This window comes from Ailuropoda melanoleuca, chromosome 2 (assembly GCF_002007445.2).
Source record: "Ailuropoda melanoleuca isolate Jingjing chromosome 2, ASM200744v2, whole genome shotgun sequence".
Taxonomy (NCBI): Eukaryota; Metazoa; Chordata; class Mammalia; order Carnivora; family Ursidae; genus Ailuropoda; species Ailuropoda melanoleuca.
This window is the reverse complement of record NC_048219.1, coordinates 129,973,844-130,000,628: the sequence shown is the minus strand read 5'-3', so window position 1 is coordinate 130,000,628 and position 26,785 is coordinate 129,973,844. Positions and strand designations below refer to the sequence as shown.

Below are 26,785 nucleotides of genomic sequence, written 5' to 3'. Positions count from 1 at the left end.
GCACATGATATATGCTCAATTAAAGTTTCTTAAATAAATTTATTTGTTGAGCACTCACTATATGCCTGTAGGACATCTAATTGGTGAATGGAAAGCTAGAAGATTTACACATTATCTCATCTGACCAAAACCGCTGTAAGATTTTATTCCCTCTATTTGATAGATGAGGCTTGAATGATGTAGAGGTGAGGCCTTACCCAGGTCTGCGCTGAATCTCTATCTTATGGCACCTTAATTAAAAGCAAAAAAATTGTAAAAGCAATTTAAATACACACATACACATAATCACACACACACGTGTACACACACACACACACACACACACGCACACACACCCGAAGTTGCTATTACAGGCTTCTGGATTATCTCATTTCATTTGGCTATAAGTTCTTTTTGATATAACATCAGGTAATCAGATTGGTCTTCAGTTAAGAGACCAGATCAATAAATATACACAGTTAGCAAAATTCGTTCCATAAAATTTATCTACGCTCACTGCTCCCCCTACCCCCCCTCCACACTCACTTTTTTCTCATTTTTCTTCTTCAGTCTTTTGATGGTATTTAAAGGCCAAGGGAAAAGATTCCCCGCTCCCCCCCCCGCCCCCCCATCTGAAGTGGCCGTGGCCCTAAGCATCACGGGGCATTTGTTTTGCAGATAACGGCGTGTGTGACTGCGGTGAATGCGTGTGCAGGCCCGGCTGGGCAGGCGAGTACTGTAACTGCACCACCAGCACGGACTCCTGCGTCTCTGAGGATGGGGTGCTCTGTAGCGGGCGAGGGGACTGCATCTGTGGCACGTGTGCTTGCACGAACCCAGGAGCCTCTGGACCGACCTGTGAACGTTGTCCTACCTGTGGTGATCCCTGTAACTCTAAACGGTAATGTCTCAACTTCCCTCATATCGCTTTTGGCGGGTTTGTTCTCTGACCATCCATCCAAATACACAAATCCACCAGGCAGGCTCCTGTGATTGTCAGCCTGGAACCTCGGTGTCTCACTTACCCCTTTCTTTGTCCTGATTATCCAGGACCACAAAGTCATGTTTCTGCTAAAGACAAGCCTGGGGAAGCTGAGCTAATGTCCCACACTGATAACATCAGATGGCCTTTCACTTACAATACCAGCCACACATAAGGAATGCCCTGGAGGTAGACTGATGACAGGCACATTCAGTGCCTTTTCAGGGGAAACAGACAAGCTTCTTCCTTATCTAGAAGTTTACAGCCTGACCTTGCTGATTCATTCCACTCTGTAGACTCAAGGAGGCAAAAAAGCAGAAAGAGGACTGTGGCTTTCCATTTCTTCCCTCTTCTTTACCACTCATGGTCTTTGGCAGCTCTCTTTGGTTGTCATTCTACACAGCTATTGTGTGTCGTGTTTTCTTTTATACCACATGAACAACCACAACAACAAACCACTTTTTTGTTTTCCAGTAAATCACTATTTGTTTGGTTGGTAAGCAACTTCATAATGGAAGTGGGGGCAACATTTCTAGGTCAAGTGAAGCAAGTCTCCAAATGGGCTGTATTATGACATTGCAGTGTGTAATGTATTATGCAGCCAGCATGCTAAAGCAGTTCGTAGTTTCATTAAATCTGTACCCAACATGGTGACATTTGCATTTCTAGTGTAAACAGAGTGAGAAAATCAATATTCACTCAGTGGTTCCTCACCATTCAGGTGTCAAACCTTCTCTGTTGCTGTGCATGGACATACTCCAAGAGAAGTGTGGGGACGTGGTTAGATGCACGTGAATGGAATTAAATGTAAAATGTCCTTTCAGGATGTTTCTTCCATTATTTATCTATTTAATTTTCTCTGTAAACAAGATTCAATTTAAAATATGGTTTATAAAATATGAAGTTAACAGTCAAGGTAGTTTGAGTTTGAGGAATCAGGTAGTCTCCTTGGTGTTTATGTTAGCTTTGAGATGAGTCCATTCCATTTATTCATTCATACATTCATTTATCAAATAGGTATTAAGTACCTATTGTTCACCAGAAATCGTGTTAGGCCAAGGGCCTTATAGTGATGACTGAAACAGTTACAGTTCCTGTCATGACAGGTGCTAGAATCTAGTGGGAGAGACAGACACTATTTAAAGTAATTATAATAATAATAATAATATAATATATAATAAAGTAATTATAAAGTAATTATAATAATTATAATAAACATTATAATAAAGTAAACATAATAAAAATATAATACAATTATAATTGTAACTGAGCTGACAGCTACAATAAAGGATATAAAGGGTGCTGTGGAACCATACAGCAGGGCTACCACACAAGCTTGGGCAGACATCAATGAGATGCACCAAGGGTTAGAGGTTTTAAGGGTTTCCACAGTGTCCAGCAGCCCCCTGCAAAGCCACTCTAAGTAAATATATAACCTAGATAAATGCAATATAATTGCAATGCAAAGGCAATTTCCAGCCAAGACTTCTATCCCCACTCCCACAGGGATCGCTGCTCCCTCAGCCCTTCCTACAAAGGAACACAGAGGCTTCCACTGCAAGAGAATTAATGTGTAAGGGTTAGGGAAGAGTTGCCTAGGACAAGACAGTTTTGGCTGAGATTGGGGGAAACCTGGGGGTGGAGCGTGGGGGGGAGAATGTTTCCAGCACTTAAAAGAGTATACATTTGCATGGCCTGGGGAAGAGAGAGGCAGGATGATGCATAAGAAAACTTTTGCTGTTTTGGGTTAATCCAAACAGAATCTGGTTGTAAAGTGATTTTCAGCACAAGATTAATTCAGATTCTGAGTTTTACTTAGTTGTATAGACATCATTAGAGAAGCTTAATTCCCTGGCTATGTTCTTGGAAATACACATTTCTGTAAGTATTGATCATTTATTAAAAAGCCTGCATTAATGAGGATCCAAGCTGTAACTTCAGCTTTTGAAAATAACTCTTTAAGGCTTAGACTCGTTCAAAATAGTTACAGACAAGTGACTCTTTAAATAGTCATCCATGACATGTATGAAATCTTAGAATTCTTGTTAAAATGCAGACCATTTCTGTTAAGAAATTCGAATTTGTTTAGTCACTGATCATATTTTAGGAGCATAAACCTTTCTCAGGAGAATGTAAAATGAACCAAAAAACTAAATCAAATACCAAAATAAGTATTTCTGATTGTTGGGGCTTTTTGATTGTTATTTAACCAATCAGAAGCAGTCATTATAAATAAATGAGGATAGTAGCTATTATAAAGCCTGGCTCACGAAACACCGATTACTAAGGGGAATCGGAATATAACAATTTCCTCTTGAACATCACCCAAATATCTTTCTGAAAGTAACAAAAGGCAACGTCCTCTTATGAGATACTCTTATAGCACGAATCATAGTAACAGTGCTAAAGCAATATCCCAGCTTCATATCTGTTTTCCACCAACATGAACTGATAAACTCTACTGAATAATGTTCACAGGAGCTGCATTGAATGCCACCTGTCTGCAGATGGTCAGGCCCAAGAAGAATGTGTTGACAAATGCAAACTAGCTGGTGCGACCATCAGTGAAGCAGAAGGTTAGATTTGTCTTAAATTGCTTTCTTTTCCTTTATGTTGTTCTTGAAAAGCAGAAACTCTGTGAGGGGCTTTTCAGTAGCTCGACCTCATTTGAACCAGGGCATTAGTTCAACATTAGTTTTTAAGAGTAAATGCATCCCATAAGACTAAAAATATGACGGTTTGGGATACAAGCAATTTAAAGTCATAGCCATTCTCTTTGACTTCGGCTTTATTGGCAAGTTCACCTTTGCTTAACAAATGCAATTGTAGAGAACTCTAGAATGCTATTTTTTTAATTAGAAAAGAAGAAAAAAAATTAAAGATTTTATTTATTTCTTTGTCAGAGAGAGAGAGAGAGAGCACAAGCAGGGAAAGCTGCAGGCAGAGGGAGAAGCAGGCTCCCTGCTCAGCAGGGAGCCGATAAGGAACTAGATCCCATGACCCAGGATCATGACCTGAGCCAAAAGTCAGATGCTTAACTGACTAAGCCACCCAGACATTCCAAGAAGAAAAATTTTTTAAATAGCTAAAGGTTAACCCCTAGACCTGAAATCATCCTCTATCATCTGATTGCCTTATGTCAAGATAGGACAAGGTGAAGTGTAACATGGGTTTCCCCAGAGCAGCCCGGAGACACCAGGCAGTTTCTGGTTAGTGGCCATTTTCCCTCCACTTCTTTACAAGTGTTTTCACTCCGAACTTTCCAAACATGGGCGTTACATGACCACCCTTAATTCCCTGTTGTTCACTCCCCAAATACAAGAAGGGCCTGTGACCTTTAACTGCAGAGCAAATTCTGCTCTTGCTTTCTTTCATCTGTCGTTTTAAAATTTAATGACTTAAACTCAGATTCTTTTTAATGGCAAAATGTCATCTCAAATATTTAAATCCATTGTATTTTAGCTGGGAAGGCCACTTAAAAAATAATCTGTGAACAAGATGACTAGCTCCTCCTCCAGGGACAATCTAGGGGGATTTGTTTTTCCTTCATCCCAAACTCTGCATTCTCACCCTACTCAGGTGGAACTGCAGCGCTGTGCGCATTAGAGACATGACCAAGATGTTATCTCGGGCAAAGTGCAATACTCAAGACAATTTATGACACACTAGAATATGTATCTTGAAGACACACAAATGGAATAGAGAAATTAATCCATTTCCCAAGTGGAATACGTTAGTGGCATTTATATCGTTTTGAAAATTACCTACATTGTTTCCAAATTGAGGTTTCTGACTGTGCACAGTTGAATAACCCTGGAGGGAGGACCATGATTCGTGCTCATAAGACCCCTCGGCTGTGCTTTTCTGGTGACTAAAGATAGATATGCCAAATAACCATAAATTGGGCAAGATGGTGTGTGCCTTACACTAATACTGAAAGTAGGATGCGGTAAAAGCACCGAGGAAAGTAGCATTCGTGGACTGACCACATCAGGAACTAGTTCAACGTCAAAGCATATCCTCGGGCTTCATTTCACAGCAAACAGTTGAGATATTTACCAAGTGTTTCTAAGAAATGGCTAAAAATTGCAGAAAATGCCCTGCAAATGACTAGAACTCCATTCACAGGCAGCATGGGAAATCTAATGTGCTGAGGGGGGAAAAGGAGTAAACCTTGGAAACATGGTAAGTCCTGAACAGAGAGTTACTATAGTTAAATACAGTTTTCTGAGTAGATTCTCATAAATGCTTCGATTTGAGAGGAATACTAGGTCTCAAGGGGCATTTAAAATATTTGCATTATTCTTTTTGTGTAACTGGGTAAATTATCTTCAAAATAGGGGAATACAACTACTTCTAACTCAGAAACTGAAAATAATAACTGGATTCCTAATTCCATTTAAAGCACTAACCTTGTTCAATTTGAGAGAAAAAATATATTTGTCAGCCTATGAATGACTTAAAAAGTCACTTTTCTTCCTTTTTTTTTAAGATTTTATTTATTTATTAGACAGAGAGAGCGAGAGCACACAAGCAGGGGGAACAGCAGGCATAGGGAGGGGAAGAAACAGGCTCCCTGCAGAGTGGGGAGCCCTAGGCAGAGCTCGATCCCAGGACCCTGGGATCATGATCTGGGCCGAAGGCAAACGCCTAATGGACTGAGCCACCCAGGCGCCTCAAAAAGTCACTGTTCTAATGAGACTTTTTATAAGTTCTATTTCAAGTTACTCACCCAATTATGGCATTGATCATATCACCTTGAAATTATCACCACGTATTTGCTGTTGCACAGGGGCTTTTATCAGCCCATCCTTCCCCCAACAAGGACATAGAGAGTGAAGTAAAATAGTGTAACTTTATAACCCAAAGACATTGTTCCTTAACTGTGCCGTGGAGACTTGCATGAGGATATCTAAAGTTGCTTAGCGTTTAACTTTACTCATTCCATTTTGCTGAAAGTCACTTTTTAATTTACCCAAACACTCATGTATTCAGAGCATTGTTACTCAAAGTGTGTTCCATGGGACATTAATTCTGAAAGTGTTAGATGGGACATAGCACCCATGGTCATATCAGTTTTGGAAATGGGAAGCTAAGCTTTTTTTTTTTTTTTTCCCCTGCAGGAATCCTAAAAAATTACGCACATTACATTAAATGTGCATTGTTAATTTTCAGGAGAGGCAAAAGTAAGAATTAGAGTAAGGAAGGATTCCCAAACTTACTTGACCACAGAACCCTTTTCTTTTCCTTGGGAAACTATTGCCCCTGAGAATCCCTGACTCGTCCCCAGAGCACAGGTCTTACACACGTAGTTGTCATAATTCCGTGGTGCATATGCACATGGTTTATATTTCTGTATCCTTCCTGGACCTTCCTAGATGCCAGCCTCCTCACCACCATTCTCACATTTCTTCCTTTTCTTTTTTTTTTTTTTTAATTTTATTTATTTATTCAACAGAGATAGAGACAGCCCAGCGAGAGAGGGAACACAAGCAGGGGGAGTGGGAGAGGAAGAAGCAGGCTCACAGCAGAAGAGCCCGGTGGGGCTCGATCCCACAATGCAGGGATCACGCCCTGAGCCGAAGGCAGACGCCCAACCGCGGTGCCACCCAGGCGCCCCAGATTTCTTCCTTTTCTAAGTAAAATTTCATGGACTGCCTGAGATCTTATTTTCATTGTATTATTCTAGGGCAGCAGGGCTGGCACTCATAAAGCAGGGTAAAAAAGAAAGGTCCATTCCTTAACAAACAACAAAAGAAAACCTTAGTGGCTAATTATGCAAATCTCCAACCCAAGCTGGACCCTTTCATTGCACATTCAGTAATACCATTTTAATACCCAAACATGACCAAACAGGCTAAATCTAGAGTCATAACAGTCATGGAAAAGAGTGGTGAAGTAATTAAAGCAAGAAGGGAGTCATGACTCAAAGGTCATATTAACAGTTCCGTGAAAACTTAAATAATCCTGGTGAAGTAAATTAAGCCTCTCTGTACCTCACTGTAGCTACTTAAAAGAAAATAAAAAAGCAGGATTAATATTACTGAAAGGAGTGTTATAAGCTATCTGTGTATTTTCTACCCGAGAATAAAATGTTCCAGTAAGTAAGCTCGAGAGGAACAGAGTGGGTGTGCACTGTCATGGCAGAGAGAGAGAGGGAGGGAGAAAACTCTCCACCAAGAAAAGGCATATTCTCCAAGACTTTATGAATCCTAATTAATTGGAGCAGTGTGGTAGGAGGACATGTGGTAAAGGCCATCTAAAAATGACCAAAGTATGAGTTATATATGCAGTGCTCATGCATGACATAACACACAAAATTACACAAATATCACTAATCAGCTGTTGCCCAGAGGTTCCCAAATGTCATAATCCGATCACCTTATTAAAAATACTGTTAAACAACTCACTAAAATACAAGCTTCTGTGCATTCTGCTGCCCTCTCAAATCAGATTCCCAGGAGGGTCCCTGGAATCCTTATTTGAAAAAAATCCCAGGTGATTTAGAAGATCCTAAACATTTGGGAATGACCAGATGAGAATGATTTAGAATTAGATTTCCTAATAGTCCTATGTACATAGATGCTTCTAATAGATTCAAAAGCAATTTCTTTACTTAAATCTGTCATCTGAAATCCTATCCAAAATGCTAAATGTTTTGCCAGTCCCTTTTTTCATAGATAATACAGACATTCTTCTCACAGACCCTGACATGAGGTTTTCATCTTATAAATTAAATGCAAAAACAACTTAACATTTTTCTTTCTGTGGCTATGGCATTGTTGAGCAATGAATAGCACGTTATTTACTTTTTCTTTGTTAGAATCAAAGAAACACATATAGATTCTGTTTTATTAAAACTGTTTTATTTTTAAGCTAATAAGAAACGTTACAGGTCTAGCAAGAGTATATCCAAGATTATCTGGGACAGTCCCAGTTTCAATATTCTGACCCACTGTGTCATACATAATACACTAATATTGGATCATGTCAAAATTTTAGGTTAAAAGCAAACAGTTGTTCTGTTTATAAGTTTCTGAAAAACAGTTTGGTTTCCAAAAAAAGTGTTTGTAACAGTATCATTACAAAGTCTCCAACTTAGAAGATAGGAGAATTTTAAGCAAGTTTTGTGGGGTTTTTTGTTTTGGGGGTTTTTTGGTGTTTTTGTGTGTGTGTGTGTGTGTGTTTTTTGGATTTGGAAAATGCTACATAATTCTGGCATAGGTACCAGACCACTACAAATTCTGATAAATAATGTTGACATCTAGGATTGACCATTTTACTCTATTTTCAGTTTCTGTAGTGACATTCATTTTCTGCCTTTTGAATAAGCTCAGTAAGAAAACATTTCTTTTTGAAAAAGATTTGAGGAAAACTGGATTATTATTATTATTTTTTTTAAATTAACAAAGGGCTATATTGAATGGTAGGCCAACTGTCAACTGGGTTCCTTTTAATCTGGGGTTTACTTTCATCCCCCAATCCCTGAGTACATAACACTTCAATGCCCATTTCCTGATATTAATTGATATTTACTGTTGTGACAATACATGGCCAGCAATCTTGACTGTGGGAAAGGCCCCTTAGAAGTATCAGTATCAGTTTGGGCTGTGTTGTCTTTTTCTGAAATGTAATCTAGGCTTCCTCCCAGATGCTGTCAGCCAAGAGGAACATACAGCCCCCTCATTACCACAATCAGAGCCATTCTATTCCCCAAACAACTAGGCATACCTGCCTTTAAGTACTTTCACTCTATTGAAATTCTGCCCCCCATCAGTTTGATAAGTGCATTTGATGGTCAGTCCTGATTGACCACACCTGGAACTATTCTTCTGGAACATGAATAGAAACTAAAACTTCAGGTGGTGGGAAAAATCCTATGTCTTTTCTATTCCTATTCTGCAGTGTTGGAAATTCTTATTTGCATATTAAAACTTAATACCACTTTGCTTTAAAAATAATCTCTTTTGGAATCTCATTTAATCTAATGAATGACTCCTTTATCTGCAGATTTTTCAAAGGATAGTTCTGTTCCCTGTTCTCTGCAAGGAGAAAATGAATGTCTTATTACATTCCTAATAACTACAGATAATGAAGGGAAAAGCATCATTCACAGCATCAGTGAGAAAGGTGGGTGGCATGCCTTCCATTGTCAATGGTAAGTGATACCACATGGGAGAGGAAGAAACAACCAGAAAGACGCTTGTGGTAGCCCTCCAGGAGAGACATTGCCAAAATTTTGATAGAGTGCTTTTACTTTCTCCATGATTGAAATATACCTGTTGAAAGTTTTGATGTGTTCCCATGTCTCTTCCTTAGCCCGCATAACAAGATATATTTGTACCAAGCATTATTACCTCAAAAGCTGGCTGACGGTTTGTAGAAAGATGGACTTATGATTCAGTCCAATATTAGAAGAAGGTGTATCTTTAGGAATGGCTAGTAGTGAGAAGCATAATAGTCTAAAAGAATGAGATTTGCATCAGGCAAACCTTGGCTCAAATCCTACTCTGCCACTTAATAGCTGCTTGATATTCTGGAAGATATTTGCCTCTGAGTCTCTATTTCCTTATCTGTAAAATGGGAAAAATAATAGTACTTTCTTCTGAGGGTTGACTCAAGGATTAAATAGAATAATGCATATAAAAATGTGCCAATTCATAACCTACAGTAATGGGTCATTGAGTCAGAAAAGACATGAAGCAGCAGGTGAGGAAGGAAGTGATCCATACATACAGAGAGTCCATCGCTTCTGTGGGTTTTCACCCATACCATCCGTATGGAGTTTGCTTGGAACTTGGGAAGCTCTCAAATAAAAATCTCTTCAGCGAAGGAGAGAGAAGTTTATACAGGTAGAAAAGAAAATAGTAGAAAAGGTACTTTTATTGAGAAGTTTTAAATTTTAGTGAGTGTCAGACTCACCTGGGGAGCTTGTTAAAATGCCTGCATCCTGTGCATCCTGAGTCAGCAGGTGTGATGTGTGGCCCTGGACTCCCCATGCATTGTTTTTTTTTTTAATTTGAGAAAGAGCACAAGTACAAGTGGGGGTGGGGGAGGGGAAGCAGAGGGAGAGGGAGAAACAGACTTCCCACTGGGCAGGAAGTCTGCTCAATCCCAGGACCCCGAGATCATGACCTGAGCAGAAGGCAGACGCTTAACTGACTAAGCCACCCAGGCGCCCCAAGGACTCTGCATTTTAATGCTACTCTGCTACGGATGGCTTCAAGACCTCCCTGGCTGTGTTCTTAGATATTCACAGGTGCCTCTTTCTGTCTTCAATTAATGATGTGTTCCTAAATCTTTCTGGCAGAAATGACAGCTGCATTAAATCAGATCTCTCCAGACCCTGTCAGCAACCTCCTCCTCGTCTTCCAAAAAGCTTGGAGCCTGGTTCTGCCCAGACAATAGCAGCAAGGGCAGGCTAGTAGGGAGATGTGTTTTGTTGTGTGTGCTTGCTTATCAATGTGCCAACAAAATAATTAAGTCCTGAATTTAAAGCCAAGAGTATCCAACTGTCACCACTAAAGAGTGTAAAAACCAAAGCAATACCAAAGTAACCAAAAAGTAAGTTCAAGACAGTATAAACCAAGGAAGAAAATATTAGAAAAATACCACATTGCAGTGTTGAGGGTCAAGGAGAGGGAGAAGTCGGCACAATACAAGATACAAAGGTATGATTGTGACCTTGGCCTTGAAGCTCGGGTGGGCAGAGTGCACCTGGGACTTGCTTTGAAAATTTCATATAAATCAACTTCTTTGAAATGCATATATAAAATACTTTGTAGAGGCCATTAGTTAAGGAAATTTAATGTGAATCCTGCTGTACAAGGAAGAATTACCTAATACAAAAAACCTGCCTCCTCATTATGTGTTTTATAAAGTCAGATTCGTGGAACTACACCCTCCAAGCCTCTGGCAGTGGCAGGAGCTTTAGCAAGTTCTCCTGAAATCAAAGCCATTCCTTTTAATATTGATTCCATTGGAAAAATGAGTTCCAAACAACAAAAATGAACTTCCAGAATTGTTTTTAATTCAAGGGCTTTTGTATCTGGTTGGTTTTACTTTTATTTTTATTTTTATCTTGTGTGTGTGTGACAGAGAGAAACATGCCTTTAGCTGATGAGGGCATCCTTGTTACTGAACTATCGGTCATTTTTGTTTGTTTGTTTGTTTGTTTGTTTTGGTGCTTCGACACAATCTGAGTGGCACATAAGCAAAAGCACTCAGACTCCCTGATGACTTCTTATGTGGGCTTTTTCTTCTCCCTGTGCTTTTGTGGTTGGGAAAATTGAGGGAGAAAATTAGCTTCCCGAGGCTAAACAGGAGTCCCTGACAGCTCCAAGGATGCTTCTCCGTGGCAAATATTCCTGTTCCTAGGTAGGACCCAAGCTTCTAGGGGCCCTGAAGACAGAGCCTGTCCTAGAATCTGTAAGCCCTTCTCACAGCACTAAGACTGGAAAATCCCAGGGCAGCACAACAGACGCAACGATAGGAAGGAGGAAGTGAAGGCTAAGAATTCCCACGGTCCTACAAACAAATTTCAAAAGAAACCAAGTGAACAGTCACCGTCAGGGTGTGTGTGGATGTAGAGAGAGCTTTGCTCATCTTTTTCCTTACATCTGGAAGAATTTTCAGAGACGAAGAGCAACATTCATAAGAACCACAGTCAAGGAATGACAGTTGGGAGCCTTCCTGGCAGGAATGTAGGTGTGGATGTTACACCCACAGGTCCCAATGTGGAGGTTCCAGGCCTTTGAACTCTTGAGGATAGAAAAGCAGGAAGAGTATAGTTGTAGTAATAATAGTAATACTACTACTAATAATAATAGCAGGTCTCATTTATTAAGCCCTTACTAATGCCATATACCAGGTATCATTCTACATGTTTTACATATGCCAGGTATCATTCCATATGTTTTACATGCATTAATTCTTTTAGTACCTTCCATATAACAACCATGTAAAGCATATTGCTCTTATTTCCATTTTACAGATAAGGAAATTGAGGCAAAAAGAAGTTAAAAAATGTGTTAGGTCTTGCAGTAATTAAGTACCGGTGCTGGCTGGGAAAATCTGGCCGGTTGGCTTGGAGCCTGTGCTCTTAACTACTGTGCTACACTGCCTCCCACTGGCTGTATGATCAAAATAAATACCTGGCTTCTGGAAACATGTTAGATCGGCAGCAATAGAAATGTTATGCAAACCACATACGTAATTTTAAATTTTCTAGTAATCCCACTAAAGAGTAAAAATCTGGTGAAATGGATTTTAGTAATGTTTTATTCAATCCATTCTATCTAAACTATTGCCATTTAGCAGGTAATCAATACAGAAATTATTGAGATGCTTTATTTTTTTCCATACTAAGTCTTCACAATCAATGTGAGTTTTATACTTACCACACAACCTAATTTGGAAAAGTCATATTTCTGGGTTCAATAGCTGCATGTGACAGAGCTGACAGGTTGGCAGCTCAGGGATTCAGGACCTGAGAACTAGCTGGCACTGGCCAGGACTTGACAGGCAACATGGTGCCTCTTCTCCCACCTAGAAATATGCCTTCAGTCTGAACATCTCAGGAAACACTAAAGACAGTATAAATAGTGGACATTTCTATTGTGTAATACCTGCTGTGGTACTTGGGACAATATCTTTTCTTGAGAAATGTAGAATATTTCAATGTATAATGTATTCTCAATGTATAAATGTATAATGACCCTAAGTTCTTAAAAAATTATCTCTGCCAGGCCATGCCTGTTCCTCCTTTATTTATTCTCTACGGGAGAGCCCTCCTAATTCACATTCTGGCTGCAGGGTCTAGCAAGCTTCATTTTGCTTTCCACAAGAACACACTACGCCCCACCCCAGACATTCCGTAGTCAAAGATGTAGCCAGTATATATTCTCACTGACACATGCCCGCCACTTTCTTTGCAATACTGTTGCTAACCCCTTAGAAGCAGCCCTGATTCATTTGCTATGCTGGAAGCAGTCTTTAGATCTTCCTACTATAGTAATTACTTCATTAGCTCCTTTACTTATTTCTGCATAATGTCCTTACATGGTTTGTTTGTTTGTTTGCTTGTTTTTGTTTCATCCAAAGAACAAAAGTGTGTGAGGCCAGGCATCATGCTGTTGCGGGGTCATTAGTCCTGCCCAAATTCAGATCAGTTATAGATCCATACCCTGAAAGCAGCATGACAAGTCCTGTGTGTATAACTCTCCTTATTAAATATCTAAAAGCAATAAGAGTTAGGATAAACTAAGCATGATTCGTTTCCTCCCCAGATACCACAGATTTGCCTCACTTCTTGCAGAGGGAGACAGATATTTAATGATAATTTTTATGTGGGATTTTTTTTCTCATGAAAGCAAGGGGAGAGCTTAATTATAATGTTTCATTAAGAAATGTATCATCTCCCAGGCATATTGGAAGAATTATTAGTCATTCTGCTGTCAGTGAGGGAAGGCGCTGTATAATTGTAAAATTATATTAATATCATCAATAGAGTCAAAATAACATTTCATAGAATGTTTTAAGTTGAAAGGACCACACAGAACATCTAGTTTCCCAACTTCCCTGAAGATAAGAATTCACTGGGATACTGTTAATAAAATAATTAATAATAATAATAATAATAATCTGTGGCTCCATCTAAGACCCACTGAATTAGAATCTCTGGGGAGGGATCTAGGAAGCTGTGAGTTTAAAAAGCATGAGCACCTGAGCTCAGTCTTATCCTTAAGGAAGTTAAGGGAATGCTGAAGTCCCACCCCTTTGTTTGATGGTTGAGGATCCTGGGGCTCAGAGAGGTCATGGGACTTGTTGAATATCAGATAGCTACTATACATTGGATGCAAATTGAACCCACCTCTTCTGATCCCAGTCCAGGAACTTTCCAGGACACCAGAACACTGCATTAATGTTAAAATAAAACTAAAAGCCATCATTGTCTTCTATTTAAAAAAAAGCAGCAGCAGCAAGTAATAAACTTCTTAGGAGGGTGGAGTTTATATGTTTGAATACAATCTCCTAGACAGTTCATGTTTCAAGGAAATCCATAAAAAAGGAACATCATGTGTTTGTGTAAAGGAGCACACACATACACATTTCATTTCTGTTCTATCACGTACCCAGAAAAGACCATTTTTAGTCATTAAACTGCAGTCTTTTTCATGGTCCTTTATATATTCCGTGTGTATTAATTCTCATTCTTGGATTCTCTTTTTTTTTTTTTTTAAGATTTTATTTATTTATTCGACAGAGATAGAGACAGCCAGCGAGAGAGGGAACACAGGCAGGGGGGCGTGGGAGAGGAAGAAGCAGGCTCACAGCAGAGGAGCCTGATGGGGCTCGATCCCATAACGCCGGGATCACGCCCTGAGCCAAAGGCAGACGCTTAACTGCTGTGCCACCCAGGCGCCCCGGATTCTAACTCTTTTTGAGTCAGCCATTCAAGTGTATATCCATTTGCCTTAAATAACCAAACTCTGTCTTTTGTTCTTCTTTGTAGGAATAGGGCTATCCTTCAACAAGTAACTGATTTATTTTTAATTCAGCAAAATAAAACGGGTTACTATTTTTCCTTCTATTGGAAAAAAAATGTTGGAAAATTTAATGAGAAATGTTTTCTCTACATCACAAGATTGATTATACCTTCTTCTTCTTCTTCTCCTTCTTCTTCTTTTTTTTTTAAGTTTTTAAGGTTCCATGCTGGGAGCCCCAGGGCTTGAACTTACAACCCTGAGATCAAGACCTGAGCTAAGAACAAGAGTCGGATGCTCAACCGACTGAGCCACCCAGACACCCCAATTATACCATCTTCTTAATATAATTTTCTTTGTTTCTACAGACTGTGCAAAGCCCCCAAATATTCCCATGATCATGTTGGGGGTTTCACTGGCTATTCTTCTCATTGGGGTCGTTCTATTGTGCATTTGGAAGCTGCTGGTGTCATTTCATGATCGTAAAGAAGTTGCCAAATTTGAAGCAGAACGGTCGAAGGCCAAGTGGCAAACGGTATGCAAACCCTTAGGGGCTATTCCTTGTCCAGGGGAGAAAGTGACTTGTGAAAGAGATAGATGTCAGCTTTCTTCTGCTCTAACAGAGAGTGAGAATGCCATGTTCTTTCCCTACCACTCTCATTGTGTCCTTAACACCTATGATTTTTTTTTTTTTTTTTTTTTTTTTTTTTTTTTTTTTTTTGCTTTGAAGACAAAGGAAACTCTGTCCATTATCTGGGACCTAGATAGGGCTCAGAGCATGCATTTTTCTCTCAGTGCAGTGGGGATTTCCCCCACTCTGAAGAGTCTCATGAAACTCCTTATATAGCTGCTTAGGGACATCAAGGAAATACATTTAATCTTCATCACCAGGATGATCATTTAGGCCCCATTTGATAAAGCATAGGTGCTGTATCCAAACACTTCCATAAATCGATTGTGTTATAGCCAAAGGAATAATGTTCATGACTAGTATGGCAATTCATGCCAATTTCCATAGAATACTCATTACTTATAATAGGTCACAATGCCAGGTTGAGGAGACTTTTTAAATACCATGTAGTTAGTTCTTCTGAATAACAAATTTTAAACAGCTACCTGAACGATACCTAAAAAGTGTCAACCTTTAAATACATGTACTCAATAGATCTAATTTATGTGTCTCCTCTTCACAGAAGACAAACACAGAACAGGACTCCAATTTTCTGTGTTTCTTTTCCACAGGACAGATAATTACATTCCTGGAGGGCCACAGAAACAATTTCATGGTTTTAATTTCATCTTTCTATCTCTAATGGTGTGCCCAGCTCTCTAATAGCAATTATCTTACATTGCTGTTTCTAAAAACAGTGATTTCACTGGAGAAAATACAGACAAACACAATGTTCCTTTGGGTTCATCTGCCCAAATAAATTGATGTTAACACTTTTTTTCTAAGTATATAGTGATATCTTCAATTCTTAAAGAAAATGGAATTTCTGTTCTGGATAAATTTATCCTGATGAGGGAATGTCTCTATCTTAAACAGTTATTTTGAAGTAACCATAACATTTGGTGCAGGGCAATGGACAGTGAAAATTTTCATCTATTTCATCTTCCTGTTAAAAATGCCTTTAGACACAACAAGCAAATTCAATGCATGGGTCTTGTTTTGCTCCTAATTTGAACAGCCTAACTGTAAACTAATACATTTCTTGGACAACTGGAAGAAGGATAATATAGACTGGGTATTAGAATGATAGCAATGCATTATGATTAATTTGACTAGGTAAGATAATGGCATGATGACTTTGCTAGAAAATATCCATATTTTGGAGTGAATGGAAATGAAGATTGGGTTTGCTTTGAAATAATTCAGCCAAAAGAGAGAGAGGGATAGTGAATCAAATGTGGCAAAATCTTGATAATTGTTGAATCTGGGCGATAGGTCTACAGAGGTTTGTTATACAGCTTTCCTCTTCTTTTGTGTATGTATGAATTTTTCATAATTAAACAAAACCCTTTAGGAAAGTAAATTTGGATTTGCAATGAGGATATAACTTATCCATACCTAACAAGGTAAAATGTAACCAGATAGGTTAGTTTGGTGACTTAGAACATAGTACTATGAGGCTAAAGTGTTGGGTCAGTTAACCTCACCTGATCCCCTGGCCATAGATGTTTTTAACTATCACCAACTGTCAAGCAAATGCCTGGCAATGGGCAAAAAGGGCAATCAGGCAAAATAATATGGTTAAGTTGGCACAAAGAACCACTTGGCAGTAGTTTGTTGAACAACGTCAGCCCTGTGAAGTAGTCTGAATAATCCCATTTTCAATATAAGGAAACTGAGGTTCAGAGAAGTTAAGAGACTTCCCAAACAATTGGTTCATGGTGGAGCTGAAAACCTAATTGCAGCCTCTTCCAAGCACAGCCTTGACCCTCCTAGAACTAATATGCAGGTGTTCTGCAAACAAGTACTTGGGCACTGATGTGATGTGTATCTACTAACCAGCACGTTTTAATGTTCTCATACAAAGGCATGAATACTGACAAATGATTAATATCTTGAAAATAACATTTTAATTAATGGTTAATTTCCCCAAAACATGCATTGTTTTCCCTCAGGATGTAGAACATGACTGAAATTCAAATGCTCAATTTTTACTGTTTCTTCATCTAAAATGGAACAAAAATTCGCATTAGATAAAATCATAAATGAAAAATATTATTCCCTTGTTAAATTGGGTTTCTTTGAATAACAAATATTTGATGTTCTTGACTAGATAATAGCTGGGTAATAATTATTCACTTGGATCCAAAAGAGGTTTAATTCAAATAATTCAATTCAAATTTCACTAATATATCCTATTTAAAAAATGATACTCAGTGCATCCATTTTGGGGGTCCTCAGTTTGATTCCATTTTTAATCTAAAACCTGTTTCTTCTTGAAGAACTGAATTTGACTAGTCTTCAAATCCCAGGGGACCACCAGAATTGCTCGGGTAGTTAGGTCTCCTGACCCATAGGCCTCCATTGGACTCCAAAGGTGACAGAGCTCAGGACAAGAAAGAGCTTTGTTTCTTGCCTCTTGAAACATTTCATCATAGCCATAAAGAAAGGTTAGCTTTTATTATACTTTTAAAAATAACCTCCCCATCCATATTCTTTATGAAAACACAAAGGGAAGATATTTAAATTCATCTTTGATTAGACGTTTTTTCTAGGATGACAAGTCATTAACTAGAGGCAAAAAATGTTCAGTCTGACATTTCTTGCAGTCATGGATTGATTTTGTACTGCGCTAAGCAAATCAGGTCTGCATTTGGCAGTTAGGCAATCATTAAGAGAGCTATGGGTCATGACAGAGAGCTTTCTTATTACCACTTTTTCAAGTTCCAAAAATGTGCCATTGCATTTACAGAATCTACAGCCTAAATTAGCACCCTCAGACTCCTGGGGAAATCAGCCTGGTCACCTCAGATCGTTGGGGGAAACCGAACCTTGTCTAAATAGTGAAAGAATTCAGACTCCTATGAAACGGAGACCCAAGCCTGTGTCTCAGGGGAAATCCTCAGTAGAGAAGTTGCCACCCACACGGCACTAGAGGAGGCAGTACTAGACATTGCCACACTTTTTGCTGCCAACAAAACCTGCTTTGAGCTTATTCTCCTGAGTTCTGATCATCAGCTGAGGGCAGGAAACACAACTGTCTCCCAGCAATATATACTTGCTCTTTCTCCACCTTTAAAGTCCCACCTTACCCACCTATTAGGGTGGGGTCTGCTTCGTCCATCACCCCCTATTAGCATGCCCAGACTCTACAACTAGCTTTGCAAGAGATGCCCCCAAATATTGTAGACCTGAAAAAAGTTGCTTCAAAATACAGAACGAAAACCGCACAATCAAAATTAACATTCAACTGAATGTCTGCAAAGTAACATCATGGATTTGGTCAGTTGCAACTTAAGTCACCTCCTTTATACTGCATATAAATTATACTTAGTGTGGAATATGGGTGCATTTTAATATGTTTGTTTATTTATTTATCTGAGAGAGAGAGAGAGACAGCATGAGGAGAGGGCAGAGGGGGAGGAAGGGAGAGAAAGGGAGAGAATACCAAACAGTCTCTGCATTGAGTGCAGAACTCAATACAGGGCTCCGTCTCACAACCCTGAGATCATGTCCTGAGCTGAAACCAGGAGTGGGATGCTCAACTGACTGAGCTACCCAGGCACCCAAATTTTAATATGTTTGACATGATATGGGATGGGGCCCACAAAAGAGTTCCTGGTCCTATGAAAATCTAAGCTCACCCTGTTCACAGCCCATTTATTCTTTCAGAGTATTTTTTCTCTTCCCTAAGGCTCCCTCTTCCTCCAGACAATGCTCCACTTGTCATCCTCAGCATGCACTTATTTTAGCCATTTTTCCTCTTCAATTGAGTCCTTTATTTTTCCATGACCAACTTAAACTTAATAGCTTGTAGTCTTTTAAACTTAATAGAATTCCTACATGATTTTTGTTTCCCAGTGCGACTCCACCTGCATTTAAGACCACATCCGTTTGCCCTTCACTCTCCAAATTCCAAGTTCCTATGGCAGCAGGACTAGATAAGGACTGAGGGGTCCTCAGAATTATCTAGGTTGACTTCAGGAGTAGAAGCAGTGTGGGTGACTTGGCTTTCACCCATCATCCATCACCAAGGAGACTCTTCTGTTTGCCCTCATTACCGAGACAGCATCTCTCTCTGAAGGCACATGAACAAAGGTAACATGTTACTCAGTCAGAGGTCAGGCCACTGGCTCCGGGCAACATAGAAGCAAGTGCAGGTGTGATTCTGCCTCACAATAAAGCCACTGCAGCAGATCCAAGGGTGACAAGTGGGAAGATGCCCGGGAATGTTTTTCAATTTTATTCAGTTCTTCTGAGAACTGAGAGAAACGTATTGAGAAAGCAAATACAATTGTGTTTTTATGTCTAGAACGTGCTTCCATCTCTACAGTTCATGGCATAAGGAGACCAAATACAGGATTTAGTAATTCGGAGGGTCATCGGTGGTACCTAGGCTTCATACACATGCAGAGGTGGGCTTGGAAATGTTGAGTGTGAAAACTCCGGGGAAAAGTGTCTTTCTAACCCTCTCCAAAACTCAAAGGAAAGGAAATTCCTAATGTGAAGAAGAGGTATAGATAAGAACTAAGAAGATGAGGCAGGGGCGCCTGGGTGGCTCAGTCAATTGGGCATCTGCCTTCGGCTCGGGTCATGATCCCAGGGTCCTGGGATCAAGCCCAATGTTGGGCTCCCTGCTTGGCTTCTCCCTCCTTCTCCTGCTCCTGTTTTCTCTATCTCTCTCTATCAAATAAATAAATAAAACCTTAAAAAAAAAAGAAGAAGAGGCAGCATTTACTGAGCACTCGATATGTGACAGGGTGTGTTCTAAAGTATGCTATTTCATGGATGACATAGGCACTTTGGTAATGCCTGCTGTGGGTGAGGACACCACAACTCGGAATTGCTTCAGTGGTGGTACTGGGTTTGAACCCAGGCTCTCTGACATCCATGCCTGTGCAGTCAACCTTGGAAAGTGGGAGAGAAGAAACTGTACTTTACCCAGATATCTTGAGCCTGCCTGGAGCAATTCAACCAAAGGAGAGAAATTGGAGGATCAAGCTTGGTGTTTCTTTAAACACCCACAGAGACTTGGACCTGTTGTCCTGGTGATGGCTGCTAGAAACACATCTACAACCTGAGGAGCACAGCTGAATTATCCAGACATTGGCACAAATCCTCTGCACTGCCCCAAAGACAAAGCCATCTTGCCCAACCTACCCTGGGACTTGCAGGTCTTCCTGAGCCCCGTATCCCACACACTAGTGCCTCGTGACTTTGTGCTCCACACTGCTATTCTCTAGCAAGTGAATGCCACCGAATTCTCTGACCATCTAGAGCAGGTGTTCACTGTCCTAGGGATCTTTCCTTGCTTCTCCCAAGCAGCTAGGTGTTTCTCCTGAATTTTGATCTCATTTTAGGAAGATTATCGGTGCCCTTGCATGATGCCCTCCACCAGCAGCATGTCTCTTAAAGGCAGATACTATGTCATTCAGCTTTGTATGCTTCTACAAGTTCACTTCTCCCGTTTTTTATGTTTTTTACTTTATATTTCATTTTGGGACCACCTATTGGTTCATTCTATTAATTCGGTAAATACTGAGTGCCTAGTGCCTACTGTTGGCTAGACACTTCTCTCAACTGTAGTAAAACTGCAGTGAACAAAACAGCCAAAGTTTTATTTTCTATCTATAAATTAGTGTGTTTCCAAACAGGGTAAGATTTTTATGATACATATAAGGCACTGGTCCTGCATATTAAAAAATTAAATGAAGATGTATACATTTTAAAAAGCTAAGAGTATGATTAATCAAAATTATTCAAATGGCTTCCAAGCTTGAGCCTGACTCTCTTCTTCTAGTTTGTAATGGACAATGAAATTATTTAAATATATTAAAACCAAGTAATAACATACTTTCATTTGAACCTTTTTTTTTTTCTTTAGGGAACCAATCCATTATACAGAGGCTCTACCAGTACCTTTAAAAATGTAACCTATAAACACAGGGAAAAACAAAAGATGGACCTTTCCACGGATGGATAGAATTACTTCATGCATGAAAAAAGTCTGCTTCGCTGATATGAAATGTTAATGCACTATTTAATTTTTCTTTTTTTGTTGCTTCAAAACGAGGTTGGTTTAAGATAATAATAGGTCATTTGGAGATCAGTCATTGTCTGTATGAAGGTTAGAGACTGTGTTGGCAGGTTCAAAATAATCAGGAAGAGAAATATCCTTAGCAAAGGGGTGACTTTGGGGATCATTGAGGAATACTAACTCTGTTGCATTAATGCCTCAAAAAATCATCAGAATGACACATGGGGGCCTGATTTGCATTTGAAAAATGTTTGAAATTAGAATCTCATTTGTTGCAGGAATATAGCTACCTGAAGTCTTTGTCTCAGCAAAGTCACAAAGTCCATATGCTCACATTAAATAATCACACTTGCGAATTAATTTTAAACTTTTAGGAAATCTGCCCTTTCCTAAAGGCGGATTCTTTTAAAAATCTATGAAAAATGAGATACTGACTTTTACTTCAATGGAGAGGATGCAATTCTTCTAAAGAAGTCCCAAATGTAATAAGTGTTAATAATTTCTGTGAATTTGCATGTACCTAAAAGTCACGTACACAAACAAGTATTTTATAAGAAGTAATTTAAAAATTAGAAAATTAAAAAAATAAATTAGAGAGTTACCAGTAAAAACAAAATAGCTAGTCTATTATTTAGATTATTTTTAATTACCTGAAGAAGAAATTTCTACACTCAGTTCCCTTCTGACCCTGAGTTTTCAAACCATTACTTCTCCCATATTTCTCAATCCATTTTACTTAGTTTCATAGTCATCTCAACCCTGAAAATGTCATATGAAAGTTTTAATATCTTATTAAAATTTACTTTAAATGGTCAGATAATTTAATCAAAAAGAGCTCCAATAATGCCAAAGGAACATGGGTTAAACAGAATAACACTTTCAATGCCTTTAAAGCAAACACATCAAGAGTACTGTCTCTCGTGAGTAATAGGCTTTCTATCTATATTCGTTTCCATTTATATAAACTAACTTGCACATTTCAGTTGCATAGAGTGAATATGCATCGTGTATTTACTTTAAAAAGTAAGATTTTACTTGCAAACTACATGTGGATAATTAGGGATCCCTAGGTTGATTGAAGAGATGAAGTCTGTAGAATATTATTTCCTATTAGAACTGCTTCATGGAGCACTGTCATCTTATTCGATAAGGAAGCTAAGCCTCAGAGAGTGAGTAGAAGAACGGGTCCAGAATCTAGATCTTCCAGCTCCAAGCTATTTCTTCTCTCCACAGTGTGAGACTCTTTTGTCCATGAAATGATGGAAAGATTTGGTTAGCTAAGTGGTAATTATCATTTGTTTGAAGATGTCCTGAGACTAAAATAGCATTTAAACTACTGGAGCATGAGGTGAGGTCTTGTACTTTGGTGCAGTGTTTATTACCTTTGAGTAAATTGTAACGTGAAACCTTTTACTAGGTGAATAGTTCATTATGTAATGGAGGCTTCAAATGTATCCACCGAATTGGCACAGATAATCTATGATAAGTTTCTTCAGTTCTACCATATAGATCTGTACACATTTGATCACTTGGAGACTTATTTCTTCTCTGGTTTCTAAGTAACTCAGGTAAATCAGACACTTGGGGAATACACAGCTATACTAAAAGAATTACTAAACAATCACCTTGGGCACCTGAAGGGCAGATGTACCCACTGTGTTCCTGACGGAAGCCTGGGGTCTAGGGAAAATCTACAGCAACAAGGAAGTTGCAGTAGTGATGATACAACACTAGTGTTCACCTCTACACGTGATATTTTTTATTACTAGAATACGATTCTAGAAAATAGGAGTTTCCTTTGTGTGTATATTGGGGAAGGTAGAGAAGAATCTGCTATTTCTCTGAATACTGTTTTGACCCAAGGCTGGACCTTGAAAAGGCCAAAACATTAACAGTAGTACTTCTGTTCACTGAAGAGTTATATTACATGAAGATAAATGGGTTTTTTGTAAGCTGTTTTATTGTATTTTGTGTTGACATAAATAAACATAGTAATTTAAACAATGAACCTTAGATGGAGGATAATTCCTTTTATTTATTTGGTACAAAACCCTCTTCTTGGATTTCTGGATCCCTGTGTGACCTGCTCTGCCCACCCTGCTGGTCTCATTCTGGGGCCAAGGAGAAGAACAGAAAGAGGCAGCCATCAAAGGCAGGAGACAGCAGGGAACTGGCTGCGGTTTGCTGCATGGTTACAATACACCCTACATTTTGTAAAACCAGGATTAGTGTTATGGGCTGAATTGTGGTCCCTATTCTAGAACTTGCGTACTGAAGTCCTAACCCCCAGTACCTCAGAATATGATTGCATTAGGAGATAAGGTCTTTTAAAAGGTAATAAAGTTAAAATGAGGTCATTAGGTTGGGTCGTAGTCCAATATGATTGGTGTCTTTATAAGGAAGAGATTAGGACACAGATATGCACAAAAGGACAACCATGTGATGACACAGGGAGAGGAAGGCCGTGTATAAACTAAAGAGAAAGGCCTTGGGAGAACAACCCTGCCAAAACCTTAAACTGGGCCTTCTGGCCTCCGGAATTGTGAGAAAATACATTTCTGTTGTTTGAGACCTCCACTCTGTGATGCTTTGTCATGGCAGCTATAGCAAACCAATACAGTTAGACGGTGCTACTTTTCTGGGCATCTATTTGGTAGATTCCATGGTGCCATGCTCATTTTCCCAAAACTAACTAGAGAGAAACCAGTGCTTACAAAAGGAGCCAGCTTGGGGCGCCTGGGTGGCACAGCGGTTAAGTGCCTGCCTTCGGCTCAGGGCGTGATCCCCGGNCCCGGCGTTGCGGGATCGAGCCCCACATCAGGCTCCTCTGCTATGAGCCTGCTTCTTCCTCTTCCACTCTCCCTGCTTGTGTTCCCTCTCTCGCTGGCTGTCTCTATCTCTGTCGAATAAATAAATTAAAAAATCTTTAAAAAAAAAAAAAACAAAAACAAAAGGAGCCAGCTTAGAAGAAGTCCTTCTCTTAGAAAGGCTCTTTCCTTACAAAAGGATAGGGAAAGTCAAGTCAAGAGTACTTATACTCTGAAATAAATTGTGGGTTGTAGACGAAAGCTGGATATCTGGAAATCCAGAAATGGTTCCCATTTTGAATAACACTGAGAAAATCACTTTTCACCTTAGTTTTTCCATCTGCAGCATGCTGGCACTGCCTGTCTCTTCCAGCACCTATAACATAATAGATGCCCACTAAATTCATTCAGTCAGTATTATTAAGTGCCTAGTAAATGCCAGACATTATTCTTATGATTATGGATACAGAAATGAACAAAATAAGCAGTTTCTAGTAGGGGAAAGGAAAGGAGAGTAAACAAATGAATGTACAATATCAGGGTATGCACATCCCAGATCCACTCGTCCCCACCTGTCCCCCAGGTCTAAGCTGGTAGTCACCCAGCACCAACTCATACAGTTCCCTTAATAGCAAAGCCCCATTTTCTACTTAACTCTCCAGGGGCTGGGGGGCCACAGCAACTCCTGTGCCCAAGTCCACAGTGCCTGCTGGATCTAGGTAATAAAACAGAAGTTTTAAAAGAAGAATGCAAGGCTAAGTTGCTCTGAACATTAAGGCACTGAGCCCAGGAAAGGAGAAGAAAGAAACATAAAGTTTACTTGGCTGGGCTTGAGGGAAATCCAGGAAAGACTGGAAAGTTTGGGAAGTGGGAAGAACAAGTCTTTGGGGTAGCATCTGTGTATGGGCGATGTTGAGAAAAATGGGAGTGGGGCTGATTGGCTGTTCATTTTGAATGTACTTATTCTTGTGAACCTGCTGTTCCCCTGACTAAGGCAGCCTGTGGGGTTTCCCAGCAGGAAGACCCAGCTCCGTGGGGGTTTCAGCTGAGAGTTCACATGTTTTAATCTTGTTCAGGTTTCCCCTTTAAGACTCTTCAACACAAAAACCATCATGCCCTGAAACACCCTGTTAAGCCCCCCAAATGGCAAAAGGCAGCCCCCAAAGCAACCAAGGGTCTTCCGATTTGCTCTCTTCTTCACCTCTCCACATACAGTCCTTTAGGTACTTCCAGTACTAGAGAAAGCTATCCAATCAATAACATTCTTTAACCATAGGAGAAATCTGACCTCGCAAAAGAGTAAATTTACTTAAGTGTTAGTGATTCATAACAATTAATTTTATGGAAATCTAAATGGGAAAAAAAGTCCTTATCTGGAGGGAATGAGAAACAGGGATTGAATGAAATGTGATAAATAGAAATTCTCCCTTCTATTAAATTTTATTATACTGCAGCAGACTCAAGTTAACACAACTAAAAAGCAAGGACACTTAAGTTCAAGACATCACGGTGACTCTTTTAAAGGTCAGTTGGGCTTGGCTACTCTAGTGCTAAATAAGTGAAGTTCTGGATGAGGCTTCTGCAGCCAGGGGGTTGGGCAGCAGCCACCTAGTCCCACAGCGTGGGCCAACACATTCATTCCTTTGTTGCGTGGGCCACAGCAGAGTTAAATGCTGCCTCCCTGTGCTTTGGAGATATCCAAATGTGAATCAAAACTTCATCCTCTGTTCTCTCCCATTTGGCTGCACAACCAGCAAAGAGAGAGCAACAGGGGTACCCCAGGGGTTTTCATCCTGTAAACCTGTCCCGGAGGTAGGCCCTGGGAGAGACACTGGGCACCGGACAGCACAGGTTGGACCCAGACCTGCTCTTCAGTGTCCTTAACAACTTCAAGACTTTACAAATCTCATGGAGGTTCAAGTTCAGTTTGAAATTCCAATCTGACCTTTGCAATTTCTAGGTGTGTGTTTTATGGGGAAACTTACTGGTCAAATTTTTTTATTTTTTCAGCTTGAAATGTATTTACATTCATGGTCCTTGCATAGCAGCCAATCCTGCTTCAGGTCAACATCTGAAGATGATGCATCATGAAACGCCACTGTTAGTCAATAACTGGGGAGAAAGTCACCAGGTTAATTTTTTTTCATCCAGTTGACTTTGCTATACCTAGTATAGGTGTGTGTGTGTTATTTAAAAAAACTTCCTGTTAAACTATTTTTATCTGTTTGTATATCTCACTATATATATATATATATATATGCATATCTCAATATATATATATACACATATATATGGTACATATATAAATGCAAACACACACATATTTCTTTCTTATTTTAACAGGTAGATCTTACTAGATTTATTTGTATCTATTACTTATTATTTATATCTATTACTACTTAATAGATGTATCTCATTTCTTATTTTAATAGATGTGTCTATCATTAAATAGCTTGGACTGCTAATAAAAATTGGTAACACCTACTGTTCCAAGTGCTTTATATATGCTAACTTATTCAGATGATATGGTATTATTAGTACCTCCTATTTTACAGATGAGGAAATTGAGGCACAGAGATAATAAATAGTATAAACACTGGATCGGGATCATAAAAATTAAAATAAATAGACTAGCTGTTACATGTATTTTGCATAGTTTCAGTGTATTAAATGTCTATCTCATTGATTTCAAGAAATGTGTCAGATTTTAGAAACTTTTTTACTAAGAAGATGGAATTGGAGAAGAAAAAAATATAAAACAAGATTAAAAACACTGAGCAAAATAAAACATATGAATTTGTCTTTTTTGTCAAAAAAGAAAATGTA

The 26,785-nt window shown here is 39.2% G+C and overlaps 1 protein-coding gene across 3 annotated transcripts in view; it reads left to right on the top strand.

The window, feature by feature from the left end:
* ITGB6 (integrin subunit beta 6) overlaps positions 1 to 26,084 on the top strand; it is a 78,971-nt gene extending 52,887 nt beyond the window's left edge. For 2 of the 3 annotated variants that reach the window (XM_011236964.3, XM_019809689.2), the window contains exons 12-16: positions 658 to 880; positions 3,440 to 3,537; positions 8,972 to 9,091; positions 14,814 to 14,980; positions 21,000 to 23,148. In XM_011236964.3, coding sequence (XP_011235266.1) covers positions 658 to 880; positions 3,440 to 3,537; positions 8,972 to 9,091; positions 14,814 to 14,980; positions 21,000 to 21,098 — 707 coding nt within the window. In that variant the 3' untranslated portion in view covers positions 21,099 to 23,148. Of the gene's footprint in view, positions 1 to 657; positions 881 to 3,439; positions 3,538 to 8,971; positions 9,092 to 14,813; positions 14,981 to 20,999; positions 23,149 to 25,969 lie in introns of those variants that run through there. The other variant, XM_019809690.1, reaches the window with a different exon arrangement.
* Positions 26,085 to 26,785: the final 701 nt, after the last annotated feature.